General features: G+C 42.4%; 1 protein-coding gene across 1 annotated transcript; it reads left to right on the forward strand.

Annotated features, from left to right (window-relative positions):
- Positions 1-13,275: 13,275 nt before the first annotated feature.
- Positions 13,276-14,103, forward strand: LOC123447362 (ethylene-responsive transcription factor 1-like). Its single transcript, XM_045123962.1, has one exon. It carries the CDS (start codon positions 13,276-13,278, stop codon positions 14,101-14,103), a length of 828 nt encoding a protein of 275 aa, XP_044979897.1.
- Positions 14,104-20,974: the final 6,871 nt, after the last annotated feature.

The raw sequence follows: 20,974 nt of genomic DNA on the forward strand, positions 1-20,974 counted from the left end.
TTGCTCCTTGATTGAATGGATTTCTTTGATGCAATCCATGTTAAACTCTCCACACGCTTATAGCCCAAACAAAGCCTTTACCGATCATATCGTCGAAGCTATGATAAAAGCTCTTGAAGAGAAACTTGAATTGGAAGTCTCTATCCCTATAAAGCTTCATGATGAGTGGGAACATACCATCAAAATCAAAATCAAAAACTATGAGTGCCATGCTTTTTCTGATTTGGGTGCTAGTGTTTCTGCGATTCCAAAGTCTTTATGTGATATTCTGGGTTTTAATGACATTGAAGAGTGTTCTCTTAATTTGCATCTTGCTGATTCTACTATCAAGAAACCCATGGGAAGGATCAATGATGTTCTTATTATTGCAAATAGGAACTATGTACCCGTGGATTTCATTGTGCTTGACATTGATTGGAATCCTACATGCCCTATTATTCTTGGTAGACCTTTCCTAAGGACTATCGATGCTATCATCGATATGAAGGAAGGGAATATTATATTTCAATTTCCTTTAAGGAAGGGCATGGAACATTTTCCTAGAAATAAAATAAGATTGCCTTATGAATCCATGATGAGGACTACTTATGGTTTCAGCACCAAAGACGAAGATACGTGATTCTGTCGCTACTATGCCTAGCTAAGGGCGTTAAACAATAGCGCTTGTTGGGAGGCAACCCAATGAATTTATCTTTTTCTTTCTATTTTGTTGCGTCCACACTTTCACAATTCTGTTTTGATTGTGTTTTTTGTGTTTGAGCCAAGCAAAACCTTTATGATTGGTCTTGGTAATGGTTGTTTGGTCTTGCTGGAAAAAGACAGAAACTTTTTGCTCACGAGATGATTTTTAATTTTTATTCAGAAAGAGGTTTTGAGTTGATTATTTTTGCTGATGATTTATATGCTTTTTCCCTAGACCGTCGTAATTTTTCAGATTTTTTGAGGTACCAGAAGTATACAAAGTATACAAATTGCTACAGACTGGTCTGTTTTTCACAGATTCTGTTTTTATTGAGTTGGTTGCTTGTTTTGATGAAACTATGGTTAGTATCGGGGGGGGGGGTACTAGCCATGGGAAAGTGAGAATACAGTAGCTCATCATCAATATGGATGGAATTCAAGTTTGCTACAGTACCAAAAGAAGTGGTAGTTTTCTTTCTTGTACTAATGTTATCACAAGTTTCTGTTTAAGTTTTCTGTTGTGAAGTTTTCAAGTTTTGGGTGACGTTCTCATGGACAAAGAGATACGGAGTGGAAAGAGCTCAAGCTTGGGGATGCCCAAGGCCCCCCAAGCCAAATTCAAGGACACCAAAAAGCCTAAGCTTGGGGATGCCCCGGGAAGGCATCCCCTCTTTCGTCTTCAATCCATCGATAACATTACTTGGAGCTATATTTTTATTCACCACATGATATGTGTTTTGCTTGGAGCGTCTTGTATCATAGGAGTATTTTATTTTTGTTGTGTCACAATCATCCTTGCTGCACACCTTTTTTAGAGAGAGAGACACGCACTCATCGTGATTTTGCTAGAATGCTCATAGTGCTTCACTTATATCTTTTGAGCTAGATACTTTTGCTCTAGTGCTTCACTTATATCTTTTGAGCTAGATACCTTTTGCTCTTGTGCTTCACTTATATCTTTAGAGCACGGCGGTGCGTGATTTGGTAGTTGGCTTATGCTATGAAAGTAGTCCCATGTGCTAGGTACCCAAAGAGGATGCAAAAACTTCCATCTTCATGTGCATTGAGTAGAAAGAAAAGTTTGGATTCCTCTCAATTAGTTTTGAGACATGGATTCGGGAATATTAAAAGCTATGTTAGTAGGGAGTTGTGAATCTAGAAATACTTGTGTTGACATTAGTAATTCCCGTAGCATGCACGTATGGTGAACCGCTATGTTAGGAAGTCGGAGCATAATTGATCTATTGATTGTCATCCTTTGTGTTGAGGCCGGGATCGCGCGATGGTTTACACCTACCAACCCTTCCCCTCGGAGTATGCGTTTAGCACTTTGTTTTGATTACTAATAAAAACTTTTGCAACAAGTATGTGAGTTATTTATGACTAATGTTGAGTCCATGGATTAGATGCACTTTCACCTTCGACCATTGCTAGCCTCTCTAGTGCCGCGCAATTATCGCCGGTGCACAAACCCACCAAATACCTTCCTGAAAACAGCCACCATACCTACATACTATGGCATTTTCATAGCCATTCCGAGATATATTGACATGCAACTACCACCATTCCGTCTCATGACTTGTGACGTCACTCTCATATTGCCATTGCATGATCATACTAGATCGTTGCACATCCCGGTACACTGCCGGAGGCATTTCCTATGGAGTCATCATCATTGTGATTTTTGAGCTTTGAGTAACTGAAAGTGTGATGATCATCATTATTAGAGCATTCTCCCATGTGAGGAAATAAAAAAAAAAGAGGCCAAAGAGTCCAAAAACAAAAAAAAGAGAGAAAAGAAAAAAGAGGCCTAAGAGCCCAAATAAAAAAAATGAGAGAAAAAGAGAGAAGGGACAATGCCACTATCTTTTTCCACACTTGTGCTTCATATTAGCACCATGTTCTTCATGATTGAGAGATTCTTGCTTTGTCACTACCATATGCTAGTGGGAACCTTTTATATAACTTGGCTTGTATATTCCAATGATGGGCTTCCTCAAAATTGCCCTAGGTCTTCATGAGCAAGCAAGTTGGATGCACACCCACTAGTTTTCCTTTTGAGCTTTCACATACTTATAGCTCTAGTGCATCTCTTGTATGGCAATCCCTACTCATTCACGTTGATATCTATTAATGGGCATCTCCATAGCCAATTGATACGCCGAGTCAATGTGACCATCTCCTCCTTTTTGTCTCACAACCACCATCACACCCTATTCCACCTATAGTGATATATCCATGGCTTGCGCTCATGTATTGCGTGATAGTTATAAAAAGTTTGAGAAAGTAAGAGTGGGAAAACAATTACTTGGCCAATTCCGGGGTTGTGCATGATTTACATTAGTTGTGTGAGGATGATGGAGCATAGACAGACTATATGATTTTGTATGGATAACTTTCTTTGGCCTTGTTATTTTGAAAGTTCATGACTACTTTGCTAGTTTGCTTGAAGTATTACTGTTTTCATGTCAATAGCAAACTATTGTTTTGAATCTTAGGGATCTGAACGTTCATGCCACGTGAAATAAGTTGCAAAGGACAACTACGCTAGGTAGCATTCCACATCAAAAATTCATTTTTTATCACTTCCCTACTCGAGGACGAGCAGGAGTTTAGCTTGGGGATGCTTGATACGTCTCCAACGTATCTATAATTTTTGATGGTTTCATGCTATTATCTTGTCAAACTTTGGATGTTTTGCATGCCTTTTATTTATTTTCTGGGACTAACTTATTAATCAAGTGCCAAGTGCCAGTTCCTGTTTTTTCCATGTTTTTGACCCCTTTCAGAAGAGGATTTTGAACAGAGTCCAAACGGAATAAAACTTCCGAAAAGATTTTTTCCGGAACGGAAGAAGATCGGGAGACTTGAGAACCAAGGCAGGGGGTCCTCAGGGACCCCACAAGCCCTCATGGCGCGGCCAGGGGATCGCATCGTCCAGGCTTGTGGGCTCCCTGAGCCACGTCTGCCCTAGGGATTGCGCCTATATATCCCCAAAAATTCTACAAAAAATCAGGGGAGCATCGTAATCACTTTTCCACCGCCGCAAGCTTCTCTTTCCGCAAGATCCCATCTGGGGAACGTCCTGGTGCCCTGCCGGAGGGGGGGATTCGGACACGGAAGGCTTCTCCATCAACACCATGACCTCTCCGATGATGCGTGAGTAGTTCACCGTAGACCTACGGGTCCATAGCTAGTAACTAGATGGCTTCTTCTCTCTCTTGGATCTTCAATACAAAGTTCTCCATGACCATCATGGATATCTATCCGATGTAATCTTCTTTTGCGGTGTGTTTGTCGAGATCCGATGAATTGTGAATTTATGATCAGATTATCTATGAATCTTATTTGAGTTTCTTCTGATCTCTCTCATGCATGATTTCACATCCTTGTAATTCTCTTCGAGTTGTGGGTTTTGTTTGGCCAACTAGATCTATGATTCTTGCAATGGGAGAAGTGCTTGGTTCTGGGTTCATACTGTGCAGTGACCTCACCCAGTGACAGAAGGGGTAGCGAGGCATGTATCGTGTTGTTGCCATCAAGGGTAAAAAGATGGGGTTTTCATCATTGGTTTGAGATTATCCCTCTACATCATGTCATCTTGCTTAAAGCGTTACTATGTTCGTCATGAACTCAATACACTAGATGCATGCTGGATAGCGGCTGATGTGTGGAGTAATAGTAGTAGATGCAGAAAGTATCGGTCTACTTGTCTCAGACGTGATGCCTATATGCTAGATCATTGCCTTAGATATCGTCAAGACATTGCGCGGTTCTATCAATTGCTCGACAGTAATTTGTTCACCCACCGTGATATTTGCTATAATGAGAGAAGCCTCTAGTGAACACTATGGCCCCCAGGGTCTACTCCACACCATATTTTCAGCCTTACACTTTTTACTTCGTTGCACTTTCCGCCTTGAGATCTCACTTTTGCAAACAATCTTGAAGGGATTGACAACCCCTTTGAAGCGTTGGGTGCAAGTTTGTTTGTTTTTGCGCAAGTACTTTGGACTTGACGAGGCCCTCCTTATGGATTGATACCTTGGTTCTCAAACTGAGGGAAATACTTACTGCTCCTGTGTTGCATCACCCTTTCCTCTTCAAGGGAAAAACCACCGCAAATCAGAGAAGTAAAAAGAAGAATTCCTAAGCGCCAGGGAAGGACTTTTGTTGCCGCGCGCAACAATATCTTAGAAACCGTTTGCAATATTAACTACAATTATTAACCTAATTTCTCTATTAATTATAATCCTTTTAGTAATCAAATTAACATCTCATACCAAGCACATTGTATATTTCTGATTCGTATTATGCCAACCAGGATTTCATAATTTAATTACATGAGGGTACTACATCATATAGGCATATACTACCTAGCTATCAAATTGCACAACATGAAAAAGTTTCAAATGCAACATCTAAAACCTTTAGAAATCAAGTATCATCACAGACGGTAAATAGACACATGAGTCTCGTCTAGAAAACTGTTGAGGCATAAGGCGTATATTGAGCCTTAAGTGATGTTGACGGTCTCGCAACTTTAGGCCAATGCGTGTGGATGATTGCGTGCCCATCCTTTGTCCTCTTGAGGAATACTTCAAGATTATACCGTGGGTGTTGTATGAATACCTTCCTCGCCTCTTGACCATACAAGTGATTTGAGACGTAATCATCCATGAACTACCTTGAAAAGGACTAAAAACAAACACAGGCATAAATATCTTTTCTAAAATTTGAAATGGTGCAAAGGGAAAAGGACGAGGTGAAAGAGATGGTACCATCCTATAGTTGACTATTGTCTTCTTCATTGTGTAGACAAACATCTTGTTCTCCTTCGTAGCTAGTTTCTTTATCTTAACAATCTTTCTGAGTTTCTTGATTTGGCTGATATTTAAGGACAGCTAGTTTCCATTTATACCATCCAACCATGTGGCGGCGTCCACGCACGAGGCATCGATGGTGGCCTCGATAGCAAGGTGCTCTTCCGAGATCTGGGGGTCGACATGCATAGCAGCCATCGTTGCCTCATCGACGCGTGCAGCCGCGATTTTCTTCCGCGCTGCCAAATGCTTCTTGAGATCATGGCTAATGCATGCACCATGGCTTTCGACGGTGATTATTTGGAGGATGGAACGATGATTTGGGTGGAAGGTGTCGCGTCGATGATCGGGCCATGTGGGATGGAGGGGGAGGGGATGGGATAGAGGGGGTATTGGGGAGGTGTGGTTTACCTGACTAGATGCAGGAGGCCGGGCAGTAGGAAGGAGCGTCGCCGGCGAGGAGGCGGCATTGAAAGCAAGCGGTCAAGCTTAGAACTATAGGAAAGGAACATGGTAAAGGGGGAAATCTGAATTTTAATTGGTACCGGGGGTCAAGGAGGTAGATATTTCCCTGGTAGCCCCAAATTTTTGTTCGGTGCAGCCCCGTGTGTGTTGAGCTTGAAAGTGCAAGTTATTCAGAACAGTTTGTGATACTATACATCACAAACGAAGCCCGCGCAGTACTCCGTGTGTGATGAGCTTGAAGGTGCGAATTATTCATAATAGCTTGTGATATCTACACATCACAAACGAACCCTGTGCTATACCCCGTGTGTGATAAGCTTGAATGTGTAAAAAAATTATTGGTACCGGGGGTGAGGGAGGTAGATATTTCCGCAGTAGCCCAAAATTTTCATTCGGTGCAGCCCCATGTGTGATGAGCTTGAACGTGCAAATTATTCAAAAGAGTTTGCTATATCTATACATCACAAAGAGGGCTGCGGAGTACCCCGTGTGTGATGAGTTGAAGGTGCAAATTATTCAGAATAGTTTGCGTTATGTACACATCACAAACGGAGCCTGGACTATACCGCATGTGTGATAAGCTTTAATGTGCAAAATTTTCACGGTAGCCCAAAATTTTTGTTCGGTGCAACGAAAAACTAGCGCGGAAAGTATCATCGGACACAATCCATTATTTAGAACTGTGTGGGGATATGGCAGAAAAATTTGGTTCGAATTTCGCTGGTTACATCGGTCATCAACATCGTTGCATAATTTAACATGAGTTGCTAATTTGGGTACTCCCTCCGGTCCTTTTTAGTCTGCATATAAGTTTTGTCCGAAGTCAAAGTATCTGTACTTTGACCAAACTTATAGAAAAAATTATGAACATTCATCATGCCAAATCAATATTGTTAGATTCTTTACGAAATGTAGTTTCATAATATATATATATATTTGATATTATAGATATTGATATTTTTTAATATAAATTTGGTCAAACTTTGAAAAGTTTGATTTGACCGAAATCTAATACGCGGAGTAAAAAGGACCGGAGGGAGTACTACACAAAAGAGCCCACACACACCCCACACTTACTTAATCGAGCAATTAAACATAGTTGGTTGACCTTAACATTACTCTAACAAAATAACTTTGCTCTAAACTAAAACTAATTTTCCGTGTGAAGTTGATGGATCTCCGCAGCATCCTCAATGACTGGCTTGCACTCGACGACCTCCACGGGAAGGGGTTCTATGGCATCCATCACCACATACTCCGCAAACATCTCGTATTCCACGTCCGCCATCGCTTTGGAAAAGGCCACCAAGAGCCGGGTGTGGGCGTCCATAGTACGGGCGTTGACGGCCTCCATATCGACCAGGGAGGCTGCTGATGAATGGTCGGCTGCCCGAGCGCTCTCGGCGATTGCCAACTCTTCCGACGTAGGTTGCTGACTCGTGTTAGAGAAGGTCACTGCTCTTTGTGCGCTGACCAACACGAGCTATGCGTGGGTTGCCTCAGCATTGGCATGGGCTGCTGCCATCAGGGCTACGACGGACGCCGATGAACGGACATGTGATGGGAAGTCCTTGCCATTGTGTATCTCGGTCGCGGATGTTGTTGCCACCATCTCAGTTGTAGCAGTCGCCCTTTCGGCGGCCACAGCCGCCCTGTCGGAGATTGCGGCAATGCTTAGGGATGTTGTGAGCACGCTCATGGCTAATGCAGCCGCGCTCGGGCCGAAGTGGTTTGCCAAAGTTGCCTTCATGACACGGATCCACGTTCCCATCTTTCACCGGCAATGTTTGAACAGTACAATGGTCTTGGGGAGCAAGTGTGACTGTGTGGTTGATGCACCGGCGGAACTGTAGCCGATGAAGCTTTTGGCGTAAGCTATATATATGAGGATTAGCCCTAGATATTTATACCACGTCACACATGTTTCATGATCAAGAACTATTTGTGATGTACTTCATATTCATATTGTTTTGAAATGAAAAATGAGGTTACATTGGCTATTGAAGGTGTTTGGATTGCAATAACATTTATCTGAAGTGAACGTGCGACTATAGGAGTGTGTGTTAAATATGGAATTATTCAGGGTTATTTATTCCTTTTTAAACATTTAAAGAGTTTTTTTTAGACATTTCATGTGCATAGTTCATATATGAATTGTAGTAAAGCACATGCTAGTTAGAGGCACTTGGATGGGTTGAAAATCATATATGTGTCAATGGATACATGTTTTGGTCCCATGCAAGAGATGAAAATGAATTTCAAACCTCTTAGTATTTTGGCTTGGCATAGCATAGAGAATCTGTGTGTTTCAAATTCCAGTAAATCCAAAATGTCATCAGAAATTAATGAAACTTTGCATGCTGTCATGTCATGGCTCATTTGTGTTGTGGTGAAAAAAATCCCAATTTGGGACAAGTTTTGGCACAAACCTTTGACAAACTGGAGATTCTCACAAGCAGCCATATGGTTCCGATATGGAACGTTCACCTTTTATTTGTGAAACAACATTCGTTGTCTCTTCTCGCCTTGAATTTATTTCTGGAGTCACCGTGGAGAAATATGACTGTCGTGTTAAACTATGAAATTTTCCAGGGTCCATTTGGCCTTTTTAATACATTAATTGAGTTTTCTAGGCATTTAATATGCATAATTCAAATTTAAACTACAATCACAAGGTCCAGCGCGTGAAAATAGGTTGAAAAATCATATATGTTTCCTTGGATTCATGTTTAGGTCCCACATAATAAATGGGAATGAATTTCAAACATCTCAGCGTCTTGGAACTGCCGCAAACATTGGGAAAGTTGGTTTTTAAATTCATGGAAATCCAAACCTCGACAAAAATTCATGAAACTTGGGCACGGTATCACCGTGCCCTGTTGTGTGTTGTAGTAAAAAAACTCCCAGATTGGGATAAGTTTTGGCACAAGCCTCTTACAAACTAAAGATTCTCACAAAAAATCTATGCGGCTCCGATAGGGAACATTCACCTTTTATGTGTGAAGCAACATCCGATGTCTCTCCATCCCAAAACTTTACTTATATTTACTCCACCGATTAGCGGTCAAGTAAAACGTTACACCTCTCTGTCGCGTCCACTTCGTCGTTGCATCTTCGCCAGCGTGCTTTATGTCGATTCCCCGTCGGACCTACCACTACCTCGTTCCATCGTCGTCGTTCTACCCGTCGGCCAGCATGTTCGTTCCACGCCACCAGCGCCGAAATCAAGGTGAAACACCGCCGTCGCCATTCTTGATTTGTATGATTTCTTTTGAGTTTATTCTTTTTCTAACGGCGGCCGCATCTCACCTAACTTGTGCATCGGTGCAGGTCACCCGCCACTGGTCGGTTTGGTTTAAACGACGCCGGCCGGATTTTGCACTGCCACCGCACCCCAAGTATTCAAAGAACTGCCTAGCTGATTTTTTTGTTTGTTTCTCTTTGAACCGAGCCATTTGGATTGAACCAAACAGTTTGGATAATATATGAAGATTTTGAGGGAGTTGGCGTTGGAGGACTAGTCATCATCCGAAGAGGAGGAAGAAGATGACGATGAATTTGACACCGTTTTAGGCATGATTTCCAATTATGATGTTCGGTATAACAATTTTGCCGCATACACATCAACCGTGATTGAGTGGAGAGCCATGCCATGAAAGATTACTTTGATCCAAACCCAACCTATTCGGAGATGTACTTACGCCAATGCTTTCGGATGCATACAAGTCTTTTTCTGATCATTGCAAAAGCCATTGAGAGATATGATAACTGGTTAAAGCTCCGGAGAAATGCATGTGGAGAGATCAGTGCAATCCCTCTCATGAAATGCATTGCGGTCGTTCGAGTCTTGGTATATGGGTGTTCTATCGATGCAATGGATGTCTATGTACGCATTGGTGAACACACAATCTTGGAGGTTGTTTGAAGGTTCACCAAAGAAGTTACCATTGTCTTTGGCCGAGAATACTTGAGAGCACCAACCGAGGAAGACACCCAGAGGCTGATGGCTGAGAATGAAGCAAGAGGATGGTCAGGGATGCTTGGGTCACTTAACTGTATGCACTGGAGACAGAAGAATTGTCATCCAGTGGACGGTTAGTACAAAGGCCACAACAACAATTCAAGAATCATTCTTTAGGAAGTTGCACCGAAGGATCTTTGGATATGGCATTCATTCTTTGGTCGGCCTGGCTCTCACAATGACTTGAGTGTTCTATCAAGATCACCTCTGTTTTCTAGGCTTATACAAGGTAAAGCTCCAGCTTGCGACTATACGGTCAACGGTCACAAATACTCGATGGGTTACCACCTTGCGGATGGCATATATCCATCATTGGACATCTCGGCTAGAGTTGGCCTAATAGCATCTCGAATAGATGCACGGTAGCGCGGCACGCTAAAAAATTTGGGCACCGAAATAGCGCTTCAGCGCGCGTGGAGATGTGATAGCTTTAGCAGAATCTGTAAAATTTAGCGCTCTGGAGGTGGTGCTCGAGCAGTGGCGCTAAATATACAGCGCGGACAGCCAATACAAACACATTCCGCACTTACACACAGAGCCAAGAAGACTAAACATACACAATATAAATTAACAATAAATAGTTCAATTATTATTTCAGTTCAAACAAATAGTTCATGGATAACGCAACAAATAGTTCATGAATAATAGAACAAATAGTCCATGAATAAATACAACAAATAGTTTATTTTCAATACAACAAATAATTCATATAACATCAACTCGTACGTTGCCCCCATGACCACCACTCCTCTACTGAGATCGTTTTGAAGCTCATCATGCGTTTTGGCACGTCGAATGGTATGATAGGAGGCAAAAAAGCGGGCCACCCTCAAAGCTCCCCTCTTCACTTGCGCAGGTCTTTCCACCAACTCGTACTGAGAATAGTCTAAATTTTGTCCTTGCTCATTCTCGATGATCATATTATGCATGATTACACAAACGTTTATGATGTGCCAAAGGATCTTTTGATCCCGAATCTAGTGGGTCCTCTCATTATAGTAAAATGGGCTTGCAAATTCCTAAAAGTTCTCTTCACATCTTTTCCAGCGGCCGCTTGAGCATTGTGAAAATCAAGAATTTTCCTACCTTGTGGTGCCTTCAACGGCTTCACAAATGTTTGCCACCTTGGATAGATGACATCCACAAGATAGTAGTCATAGTTGTACGTATGGTCATTTGCTACAAACTCCACCGGTGAAGTTTCACCATTTGCAATCTTAGCCATGAGTGGTGACCGTTGAATAACATTGATGTCATTGCGAGATCCAGGCATTCCAAAAAAAAACATGCCAAATCCAAGTCTCATGATCGGCCGCTGCTTTAAGGATTATAGTGAAAACCTTTTTCTGGCCGCGTAATTATTCATGCCATGCAGCATGACAGTTCTTCCAACTCCAATGCATGCAATCTATTGAGCCAAGCATACATAAGAACCCGCGAGCTTTGTTGAACTCCAGAAGCCATGCGGTGCCTTCGGCAATGGGAGGTCTCAAATAGTCCAAACCAAACACTTGCACAATTCCAACTACGAAGCGCTTGACACACATGATGACTTGACTCTCACCCATGGCCAAGTGGTCACAAACTACATCTATTGGAGTACCGTATGCCAACATATGCAAAGTGGCATTCACCTTTTGGAAGGTGCTATGCCCGTATTCTCCCGAGGCATACCTCCTTTGCTGAAAAAACCAGTCATGCCTCGCTAGTTTCTCTGCAAAGTGTTTGATCAACTCGATGCTCATCCTTAAACGACACTGAAAGTATGATGCGGGATATATGAGATTCTCCACAAAGTACTTCCTCGTTAATCTCTTGTGGGCATCAATCATTTCCCTCCACAATTTTTGACGACCGAAAATTGAACCACCGTGCTTCGACTTTTTTATTGACATGGATAGCTAGGATCATTAACATATCCTCCTCCTCTTGAAGATCAAATTCTTCATCAAAAGAATCATAGGATGAACCCATCTAAAAACTTGATTCGAAACTAATTTCAAAAATACAAACAACATGCACCAAATTCATCTACAAATATAAAGTTAAGCAATACATACCTTCCAGATATTCTGTCAAATGCCTTGTGGGCACCGAGCTGCAAACGGCCGACAGACGCTGTTCGTCGGAGGAATGGAGCACTCGAGTGGCAACAACAACGAGAGTGGGCAGACTAAGCAGCAGCAACCATCAGGAGCAGCAGGGGGCGGCGACGCGCAGGGGAGGAGCGGGCGAAGACGCCGGCGCCAGAAGGTTTCAGATCCAACGGTTGATGGTTTGCACCCGAGTTTGATTTGTCCAGCGCGTTGGAGCGGACGCATCAAATAAGCCGCACAATGCAGTTTTTCCCAGCACGCTGGCGTGTTTTTACCTCGCGTGGCATTATCATGTGGTTGCTGGAGTGCTACTTTCGCCCGCGAGTGTTATATAACCGGATTTTTGGATGCGTGGTTTATTTAGCACATCTGTTGAAGATGCTCTAAGATGGAAAACAATGAGGCCAAAAGACACCTTTTGGTATGAGCCCGCCTTGGGCGGTACCACTCGGTGTCCTCCACGAGATCGATCATGATGTTGCGATAAACTTAGCTAATTACTTAGGCTGGCCATAGTGGGGAGTAACATACTAGTAACATCACACATTACAATGCAAATTTGCTTATGTGGCAGTGAGTTAATGAGGAGAGAGGTGCTTGTGGTAACTAGCTATGTTACAGTAACATCACACATACCAATACAAAATGAGTCTATATCCTAATTAATATGACATCCCACAAATGTTACTACCCACTATGGAGGTAGTAACATAGACCAGTAACATGTGCATGTTACTTGGCTAAGTTACTCCCCACTATGAGCAGCCTTAGGGATCCACTTGTATAAATCTATGAGTATGCCAGGTTAGCTGAGTCAAATGTGATGACGTCTGGCAGATTTGTCGTATTCAGCCGCCCTACGTCATGCACCCATTTATAAGTGCAGTTATTTTCTATTTGTGGAGAGAGAGAGAGAGACGAGGTGAGAGTGGGAGCGTCAATGCATGTGTGTGCATAGCTGGAGTGTCCCCAATTTCCCATCCACGCAGGGCAGCGCTAGATCCTACAGCCAGCGGTGAGCAAACAGAAAGGAAACCTGATGCAACTCACTACTTGTATCGGCCGGCGACTTTTCCTTGCATCGATCTCCTGCGCCGCGCCGCGGCGCATCTTTCTATATAAGGATCTCGAGTGCCGGCCGGCCCACGATGCTTACTTTACTAGGTCGTGCAGTATGTATTCCATGGACATGGAGCCTCACTACGACTACATCTGCAACGACTTGGCCTATACACCACACCAGTACGGCAGCTTCAGCCTCCCTCAGTCACATCCTCCTTCCTACCATGACCAGTCCACCTACTCGCCGCCGTGCCACCAGTACCACCACCAGCAGCAGCTTCATTTCGACGGCGGCGGTGGCACTGACTACCATGATTATGATGACATGGACCAGCTTAGCGCCGTCATGCATCAAGCGTCCTCGTTCTCCGTCACCTCCGCTGCACCAACGACAAGAAACCCCGGATGGGAGGAGCGGGATCTCACGAACCGCCAGCGCCACGGCGAGCACATGATGCACCATTCTGCGGCGACGGCAGTTGAGCCGAGCGGCGGCGGCGCCACGGAGGACCCGCTCATCGGGGTGCGCAAGCGGCCGTGGGGCAAGTACGCGGCGGAGATCCGGGACTCCACGCGCAATGGTGCCCGCGTCTGGCTCGGAACCTTTGACACCCCGCAAGCCGCGGCGCTCGCGTACGACCAGGCCGCCTTCGCCCTGCGGGGCCCCGCCGCCGTGCTCAACTTCCCCGTCAACCGCGTGCAGCAGTCGCTCGAGGTGCTGGGGTTGGGCACCGCCTCCGCCGCCGCGGGGGACTCGCCTGCCCTAGCGCTCAAGCGCCGGCACTGCATGAGGAAACGCAAACCCAAGAACAGCAAGACGAGCGCGCCTGCGGCGGCGAGGAAGCAGAGCCTGCCGGGTTTAGCTGCCGCGCCGGCTTCCTGCGTGCTGGAACTGGAGGACCTGGGAGCGGACTACCTCGAGGAGCTGCTCGGATGTGCGATCGGTGACGGGTAGTGGCTCCGCTTGTCAGCAGCAAGACTCCGGTTCCTCAATCAGCGCGGCGCTAGCGCTACGACGTACAGCCTACACCATATAATTTCATTTTCATTCAGACCACATCGTACATTTCATATCAGTATTTCTGATATAGCTCTCCTGGAATTGATCTTCGGTTCTAACAAATTGAGAGAAAAGGAGGAGCAACATTTCCCGACTCCTGGGCACCTGATGTATAAGAATTATGCTCCATCCCTTTTTGATCAAACAATATACACCGTAAGGTAGGTTTCACCCCTTAATTACTACGGATCCTAAAGAGATGTTGAAGCAAGCTAAGACCGTTCATCACCACCCATCACCTCGGTGACTCGGTCCAGGTCAGTGTTGGTCACATATTGCGCATCTGACCACTCATTACCAATGTTTTCTGATAACTTTGGTTAGTCCAGAATATTTCGCATAAAATGTGTTCTAACCATGAGATTAAGTGCATGTTTAGTATTAATCCTTAGAAAATGGGTTAAGATTACCAATGTTTTAGCAAAAATAGTAGGGAAAACACTACCATGTTAAAGAATATAAAGGTGATGGTAATGGGGAGAGGTGTTTTGGTTCCCGGGTGCATATGCACCCGGATGAATAGTAACACAAAAATAATACAAAATGTTTTTGAAAAACTCTGAATATTTCTTGTAGATGATTGTATAAGGGTCGCAAGCATGCTTGACAATTTTCGTGCGATAAGGAGCAGCGGTGTTTCGTCGACAAAAAAAAATATTTGGGGTGACATTTTGGGGTAACTTTTGATGTTCAATTTGGTTTTTTTTTGCACAAGTCAAAATGTTTAAACTTTTTGCCTTAAAATTTGCAGGTAGCATTTGGATGTGACTAAGTACACAAATAAATTTTGACTTGATTTTTTTTTCATTTCAAACTCTTTTTTTGTCTCCGGGAGCATATGTTCCTAGGACCCGAAATGCGTTTCCGATGGTCATGTAGATATAGAGACAAACTCCATAAATAAGTACAAAGAGTCAAGCCAAGATTGCATGCCTTCTCTAAGGCTAGGTCTAGGTGCATAATCAAAGTAAAAGAAACTTTGGAGGATTCAATGCATGAGTAAATACTGAGTTAAACATGCTTAAAGATATGTTTTTTCTAGCCTAATGCTACAACAGCCAACAATTAAGCTCTACATGAAATGGTTGTGTTCATATCTCCTCTTAACATCCTCAATAGTGTCCATTATATTCAAAACATTGTTATAATGAATGCCAATTCCCCATAAAAATCCTTGAGGAAAGGAACATTCAAAAAATCAATGTTGAACATCCTCAACATGCCAATCATCACATAAGATACAAACATGAAACATCTGGGTGGAAATTTCCTCAAAAGTAGTCGCTTGGTATTGATTCTAGCACATAATCTCGGTTAGTACCCCAATTAGCCCATGTTTTAATCTTAATTGCCCATTGGTGCTATTTTTCATGATTAAGATAAAAACTGATTCCATTAGCACCTAGTAAACATGTTTAATGCTAATTTTCTTTAGCTAATGCTAATAAAGTTTTGTTGGTCAGGATTAATCGTTAAAGGTTTTCTGTTCATGCAAATGACATGTGCTTAATTACTTTTGGCAAATTGTAATGGTAAATTCAGGTACTTTCAGTGACCTCCTACTCACATAATTCGAGTGCAATGAACTCTCTCTTACCTATGCTTAGCACAAGAATTAATTAATTTTGGCTAATTGAGGCCTCTTCACATGAATGAGGGAAATCGCACAAAATTTTATGAATCCCTCGAGTACACTTTGCTGCCATATAATTTCATTTTCATTCAAACATGATCATAAATTTGATGTCCGAATTTTTGATATAGCTTTGTTGGAATTGGTCTTCGGTTCTAACAAATTGAGACAAAAGGATGAGGGACATTTCCCAACTCCTGGGCACGTGATGCATAAGGAATTAGGCCTTATCCCATTTTGCTCTAATGATCTACACCATAAGGTAGGTTTCACCCCTCACTACATATCCTAAAGAGGTGTTGAAGCAAGCTAAGACCGTTCACCACTGCCCATCACGTCGATCCAGGTCAGTGTTGGTCACATTGTACGCATCTGACCACTAATTACCAATGTTTCCCATTCTAACATGCGCGTGTGTGAAAGCATAAGTGAAACTTGGTCCAACCATATTATTCCAATCTTTGAAGTTGTTATTAGTTTAAGTCATGAAGCGCTACTTGTTCCTTGAGCTAATAGTGGATGTTCTATCTTTGTCCAATTTGACAAACCAATATGTCTAAAATGACGTGGTCACTTTTTAGATTGGTTGACAAAAGAACAAATGAAATAGTTTGTGCAAGTGTTAGCAAAAAGATATATAATGTATAGAGGACGAGTTCCACATTGCGAGATCCATTTGAGAGTGTTAGTTAAGTTGTGAAGTTATCCACACCTTCACTAGATTTCTTTGAGCTTGTGCATTTGCAAAGCGATGCTCGTAATTTTCCCCAAGAGATTGTTATGGCTTGGAGGCTCATCACGTACTCGTGTAATCACATATAATTGGATAGATTATAGCTCTTATAATGGATCAAAACGGGACTGTGTAGGGGGCATGACCACACACACATGTCTAGGGGCACCGAACCAATGATTTCCTTTCGGCATCACTCGTAAGCACATCATGTATAAGGAATTAAGCCCCACCTCGTTTTGATCTAGCGATCTACATAGTAAGGTAAGTTTCACCCTAACTATCAATCCTAAAGAGGTAACAAAGTAAGCTAAGACCGTTCACCACCGCCTGCGACCTCCAAGCCAGTGATGCTCACATCTTACACTAGGATTTTGTGGGACCGAGTTTTCGAGGTTGGTCAAACCGAGATGCTTTTGGGAGGTTTTGGAAGTCACACCTTGTCGAGATGGATCTCGAAGTGCTCCTCACACAGAGTGTCCCTAAAGTGCTTGCTCAAATTTCGTGATGTAGTATGAATAGAATTTGAGACGAGAAAGCATAGATAGATAGAGATAGGTACTTAGGCATTCTTGTATATCCAATTGGACAAATAAAATAGAAAGCCAAATAACAACAATTGGATATCCTCGAATGAGCAAAATATGCATACCAACATGCTCACACAATAAGATGTCAAATGAAACATGCTGAACATGCACAAACACTCTAGTATCTACCAAGCACTTTGGCAATGACGAAGTCATCTATATATGAGTATATTGACTTAGGAGCCAAGCAAGAACACTTGATCATAGGTCATGCTCATAGTTTAAGCACAAGTGGGGTTACCACTTTTACATAAAGCTTTCAATGTGTTCACATCTTTAGGAGATGCTTATACTTAAGTCTTAGAGTAAACCTCCCCCTTGATGTGACATCCCCCGAAGAGGGATAAACTAACCTTGGGTTTTGTTGCAGGAGACTTCAAGTAGGTGTAGTAGTGGTGGATGCTCATTGTTGATGAAGATCATCTTGAGTTGGTACCAATCCTTCTTGTTTATTACTCTTCTCACCTACATGGGTTAGTCCCAAAGCACAAGGAAAATATACAAGAATATCTATGGACATGGAATAAAACTCATGTGAGACGATGTCCAAAGATACATTAATTACCTTGTCCCTTGCTTACCTATGAGGGAATGTGTGACTCCTTGAACTAATGCACATGGTTGGAGTTGATTGCATTTAGTTCTTGCCAAAATGAATAAGAATGAATTTCATTGGCAGGGTCACCCCTTAAGAACTCTTTTAGTTCTTCCTCTTGGGAACCCACATCAACTTGATGGGGATCCTTGGAGTTGTGGTAGCACTAGATGAAGTGATGCTAGTAGTGTCCTTGACCTCGACTTGGGGTTCTTCCTCAAATGCGTCAATATCCTCTTGAAGCTTGCCCTTGCCCTTGTGGTCTTGTGGTAGAAAGTCGTCTTGAGAGCTTGTTCCCTTGGGGAGAGTAGGGTCATACTGCTCCTTTTGAGGAACAAACTTTAGGATGGGATATTGACCTTCTTCCCATTCAACTCCGTTGGCATTGAAGTAGCCAACACCTTGATTCTTCCGATGTCCTCCTTTCTTGCACACAATTTCCTCGAATTGCTTACTTCCGGCAAGAATCTTGAAGACACCTCTCTCTATAATTCCTTTCAATAAATAGTTTTCTTGCTCAAGTGTAACTTGGCTAAGAGAATCATTAGTGGAATCAAGAGAGCTACTAGTAACAACATCATTTGATTTAGCTTTAGCATTGTTGTTACTAGATGAAGAAACTTTCTTGCCTTTCTTACTAGTGTTCTTAGGTTTAACTTGTGGAACAAAACTAGACAAGAGTATCGTTTGGCTAGATAAGAAGAACTCTTCTTTCAAAGATCATCATTGACTGATGCTCTTGCTCTAACTTTAGCTTCTCGGAGCATAGCTTCTCGTGAGTTCTCGCAAGCTCTCTATGATCTTCTAAAGTAGTTTCATAAGCTAACTTAAGAGTTTTTAATTCTTTAGTTAGTCGTTCAATCTCTTTCTTATCATCATCATTCAACTACTCTTGACTAGCATGATTCTTATCAAGTTCATTCTCAATGTTAACACTACTTATCAAAGAGCAAGTCATCCTCTCCTAACAAGTCATCCTCATGACTATCAAATTCAAAATACTCGGGGTGTGATAACTTAGGGCATTTTGCCATAAAGAAGTTTCCAATCCCTTCATTTGGTGAATCTAATAAGTCGTAGGAGTTGGAGGAAACGAGCGCAAGACCGACAACACCTTCATCTTGACTATAGTTGGATTCGGAGTGGTAGCTTCTCTCGGATTGGTTGTCGGACTCGGAGCCGGAAACCCATTCACCAAGGTGAGCTTGATGTCTTCTTCTTGAGATGCTCTTGGTGTACTTGTCCTTATTCTCTGATTCCTTGCCTCTCCGGGAGTGTCTTCATTCATAATGATCTTCTCTACTCCTTCTCTCGTTGCGCGGTGACTCATCTCTTGAGCTTTGTCTTCTAGGTGACTCTTCTCTTCGTTTGTGGGGAGCCGAGCACTGATTGAAATAGTGTTTGAGATTTCCACAATTGTAGCAATTTCTGTCACGACTAGATGAATGCTTCTCATCATATCTAGAACTTGAGCTTTTCTCTTTGCCTCTACACTTGTAGAACTTTTTTAATTTTCTGACCATGAGGCTGGTCTCTTCATTGGTAACAAGGTTGTCATTAGAGGTAGCGGGAGTATGACCTTAAGCTTTGTAAGTGTCATTTGACTTGTTGTGCAACTCATCTTTGTCCTTGAGTGACATCTCATGAGCAACAATCCTTCCAATGACTTCTGTTGGCTTGAGATCCTTATAGTTTGGCATCATTTGGACCAATGTGCACATGGTGTCGTATCTTCCATCCAAGACTCTAAGTATCTTCTTGATGACCAATTTTTCGGTCATCTCTTCGCTTCCTAAGCTGGCAATCTCATTTGTGATGAGAGTTAGCCTAGAGTAGATCTCAGTGACTCCTTCACCATCCTTCATCTTGAACTTATCAAGCTGACTTTGAAGCACATCCAACTTAGATTCCCTGACAGAATGAGTACCTTCTTGCATATCAACTAAAGTATCCAAAATTTTCTTTGCATTCTCAAGGTGGCTGATTTTGTTGAATTCTTCATGGCACAAGCAGTTGAACAGGATGTCGCAGGCTTGAGCATTGTACTGCAACATCTTCAATTCTTCCGCTATCGCATCACGATCCGGTTCTCTTCCTTCTCCGAAGATATCACCTTGAACACCAACACGAACAATAGCCCAAATGGCAGGATTATGACAAAGAATATGCATTTTCATCTTATGCTTCCAACTAGCAAAGTTTGTACCATCAAAATATGGACCTCTACGATGATAATTTCCCTCACTAGACGCCATACACACCTAGGTTGTGAAACCAATGCAATGGATACCAATGCTCTAATACCATTTGTAGGATCCGAAGTATGTCTAGAGGGGGTGATTAGACTACTTGAAAGAATAAAAACTTAGCCTTTTCCCAATTTTAGTTGTGGGCCGGTTTTAGCAATTATGAATAGTCAAGTTCACCCTACACATGCATATCTAAGAGTAGAGCAGCGGAAAGTAAAGACATGCAAATGTAATGTAGAGGGTGGGGAAGGAAGATCAAACGCAAAGGTTGACACGGCGATTTTTGGCGTGATTCTGATAGGTGGTGCTATCGTACGTTCATGTTAGTGTAGACTTCAACCCATGGAGGGTAACAGTGCACAATGCTTAGAGTTTCTAAATTTGGAGAAATCGTCATCGGGTTTCATGATTGAGAAAAACTCACACTGTGATTTTTGGATCTGTGTTTCACCAATTGCGGATTTATTTGATGGTCTCACAATTTTTTGTGAAATCCCCCCCTTCAAGCTAACTGAGTTCAATTAACCAAAATACATTAATTCTAGTGCTAAGCACAAGTAATAGAGAGTTCATTACACTTGAATTATGTTAATAGGAGTTAATTAAAACTAATAGAGCTTACCATTACAAGTACCCAAAAACAATTAGGCAAATGGTCATTTGCACGAACATAAAACCTTTAGGGATTAATCATGACCAACAAAACATTATTAGCATTAGGTAAACACATTTAGCATTAAACATGTCCAACATGAACAATTAGCACCAATGGGCAATTAAGATTAAAACACGGGCTAATTGGGGTACTAACCGAGATTATCTGATATAATCAATACTGGGAGACTACTTTTGATGAAAATTTCCATATAGATGCTTCATGTTGTATATCATGTGATGATTGCCATGTTGCGGATGTTCAACATCATTTTTCTGAATGTTCCTTTAGCCAAGTATTTTTGTGGGAAA

This window comes from Hordeum vulgare, chromosome 4H (genome assembly GCF_904849725.1).
Source record: "Hordeum vulgare subsp. vulgare chromosome 4H, MorexV3_pseudomolecules_assembly, whole genome shotgun sequence".
NCBI lineage: Eukaryota > Viridiplantae > Streptophyta > Magnoliopsida > Poales > Poaceae > Hordeum > Hordeum vulgare.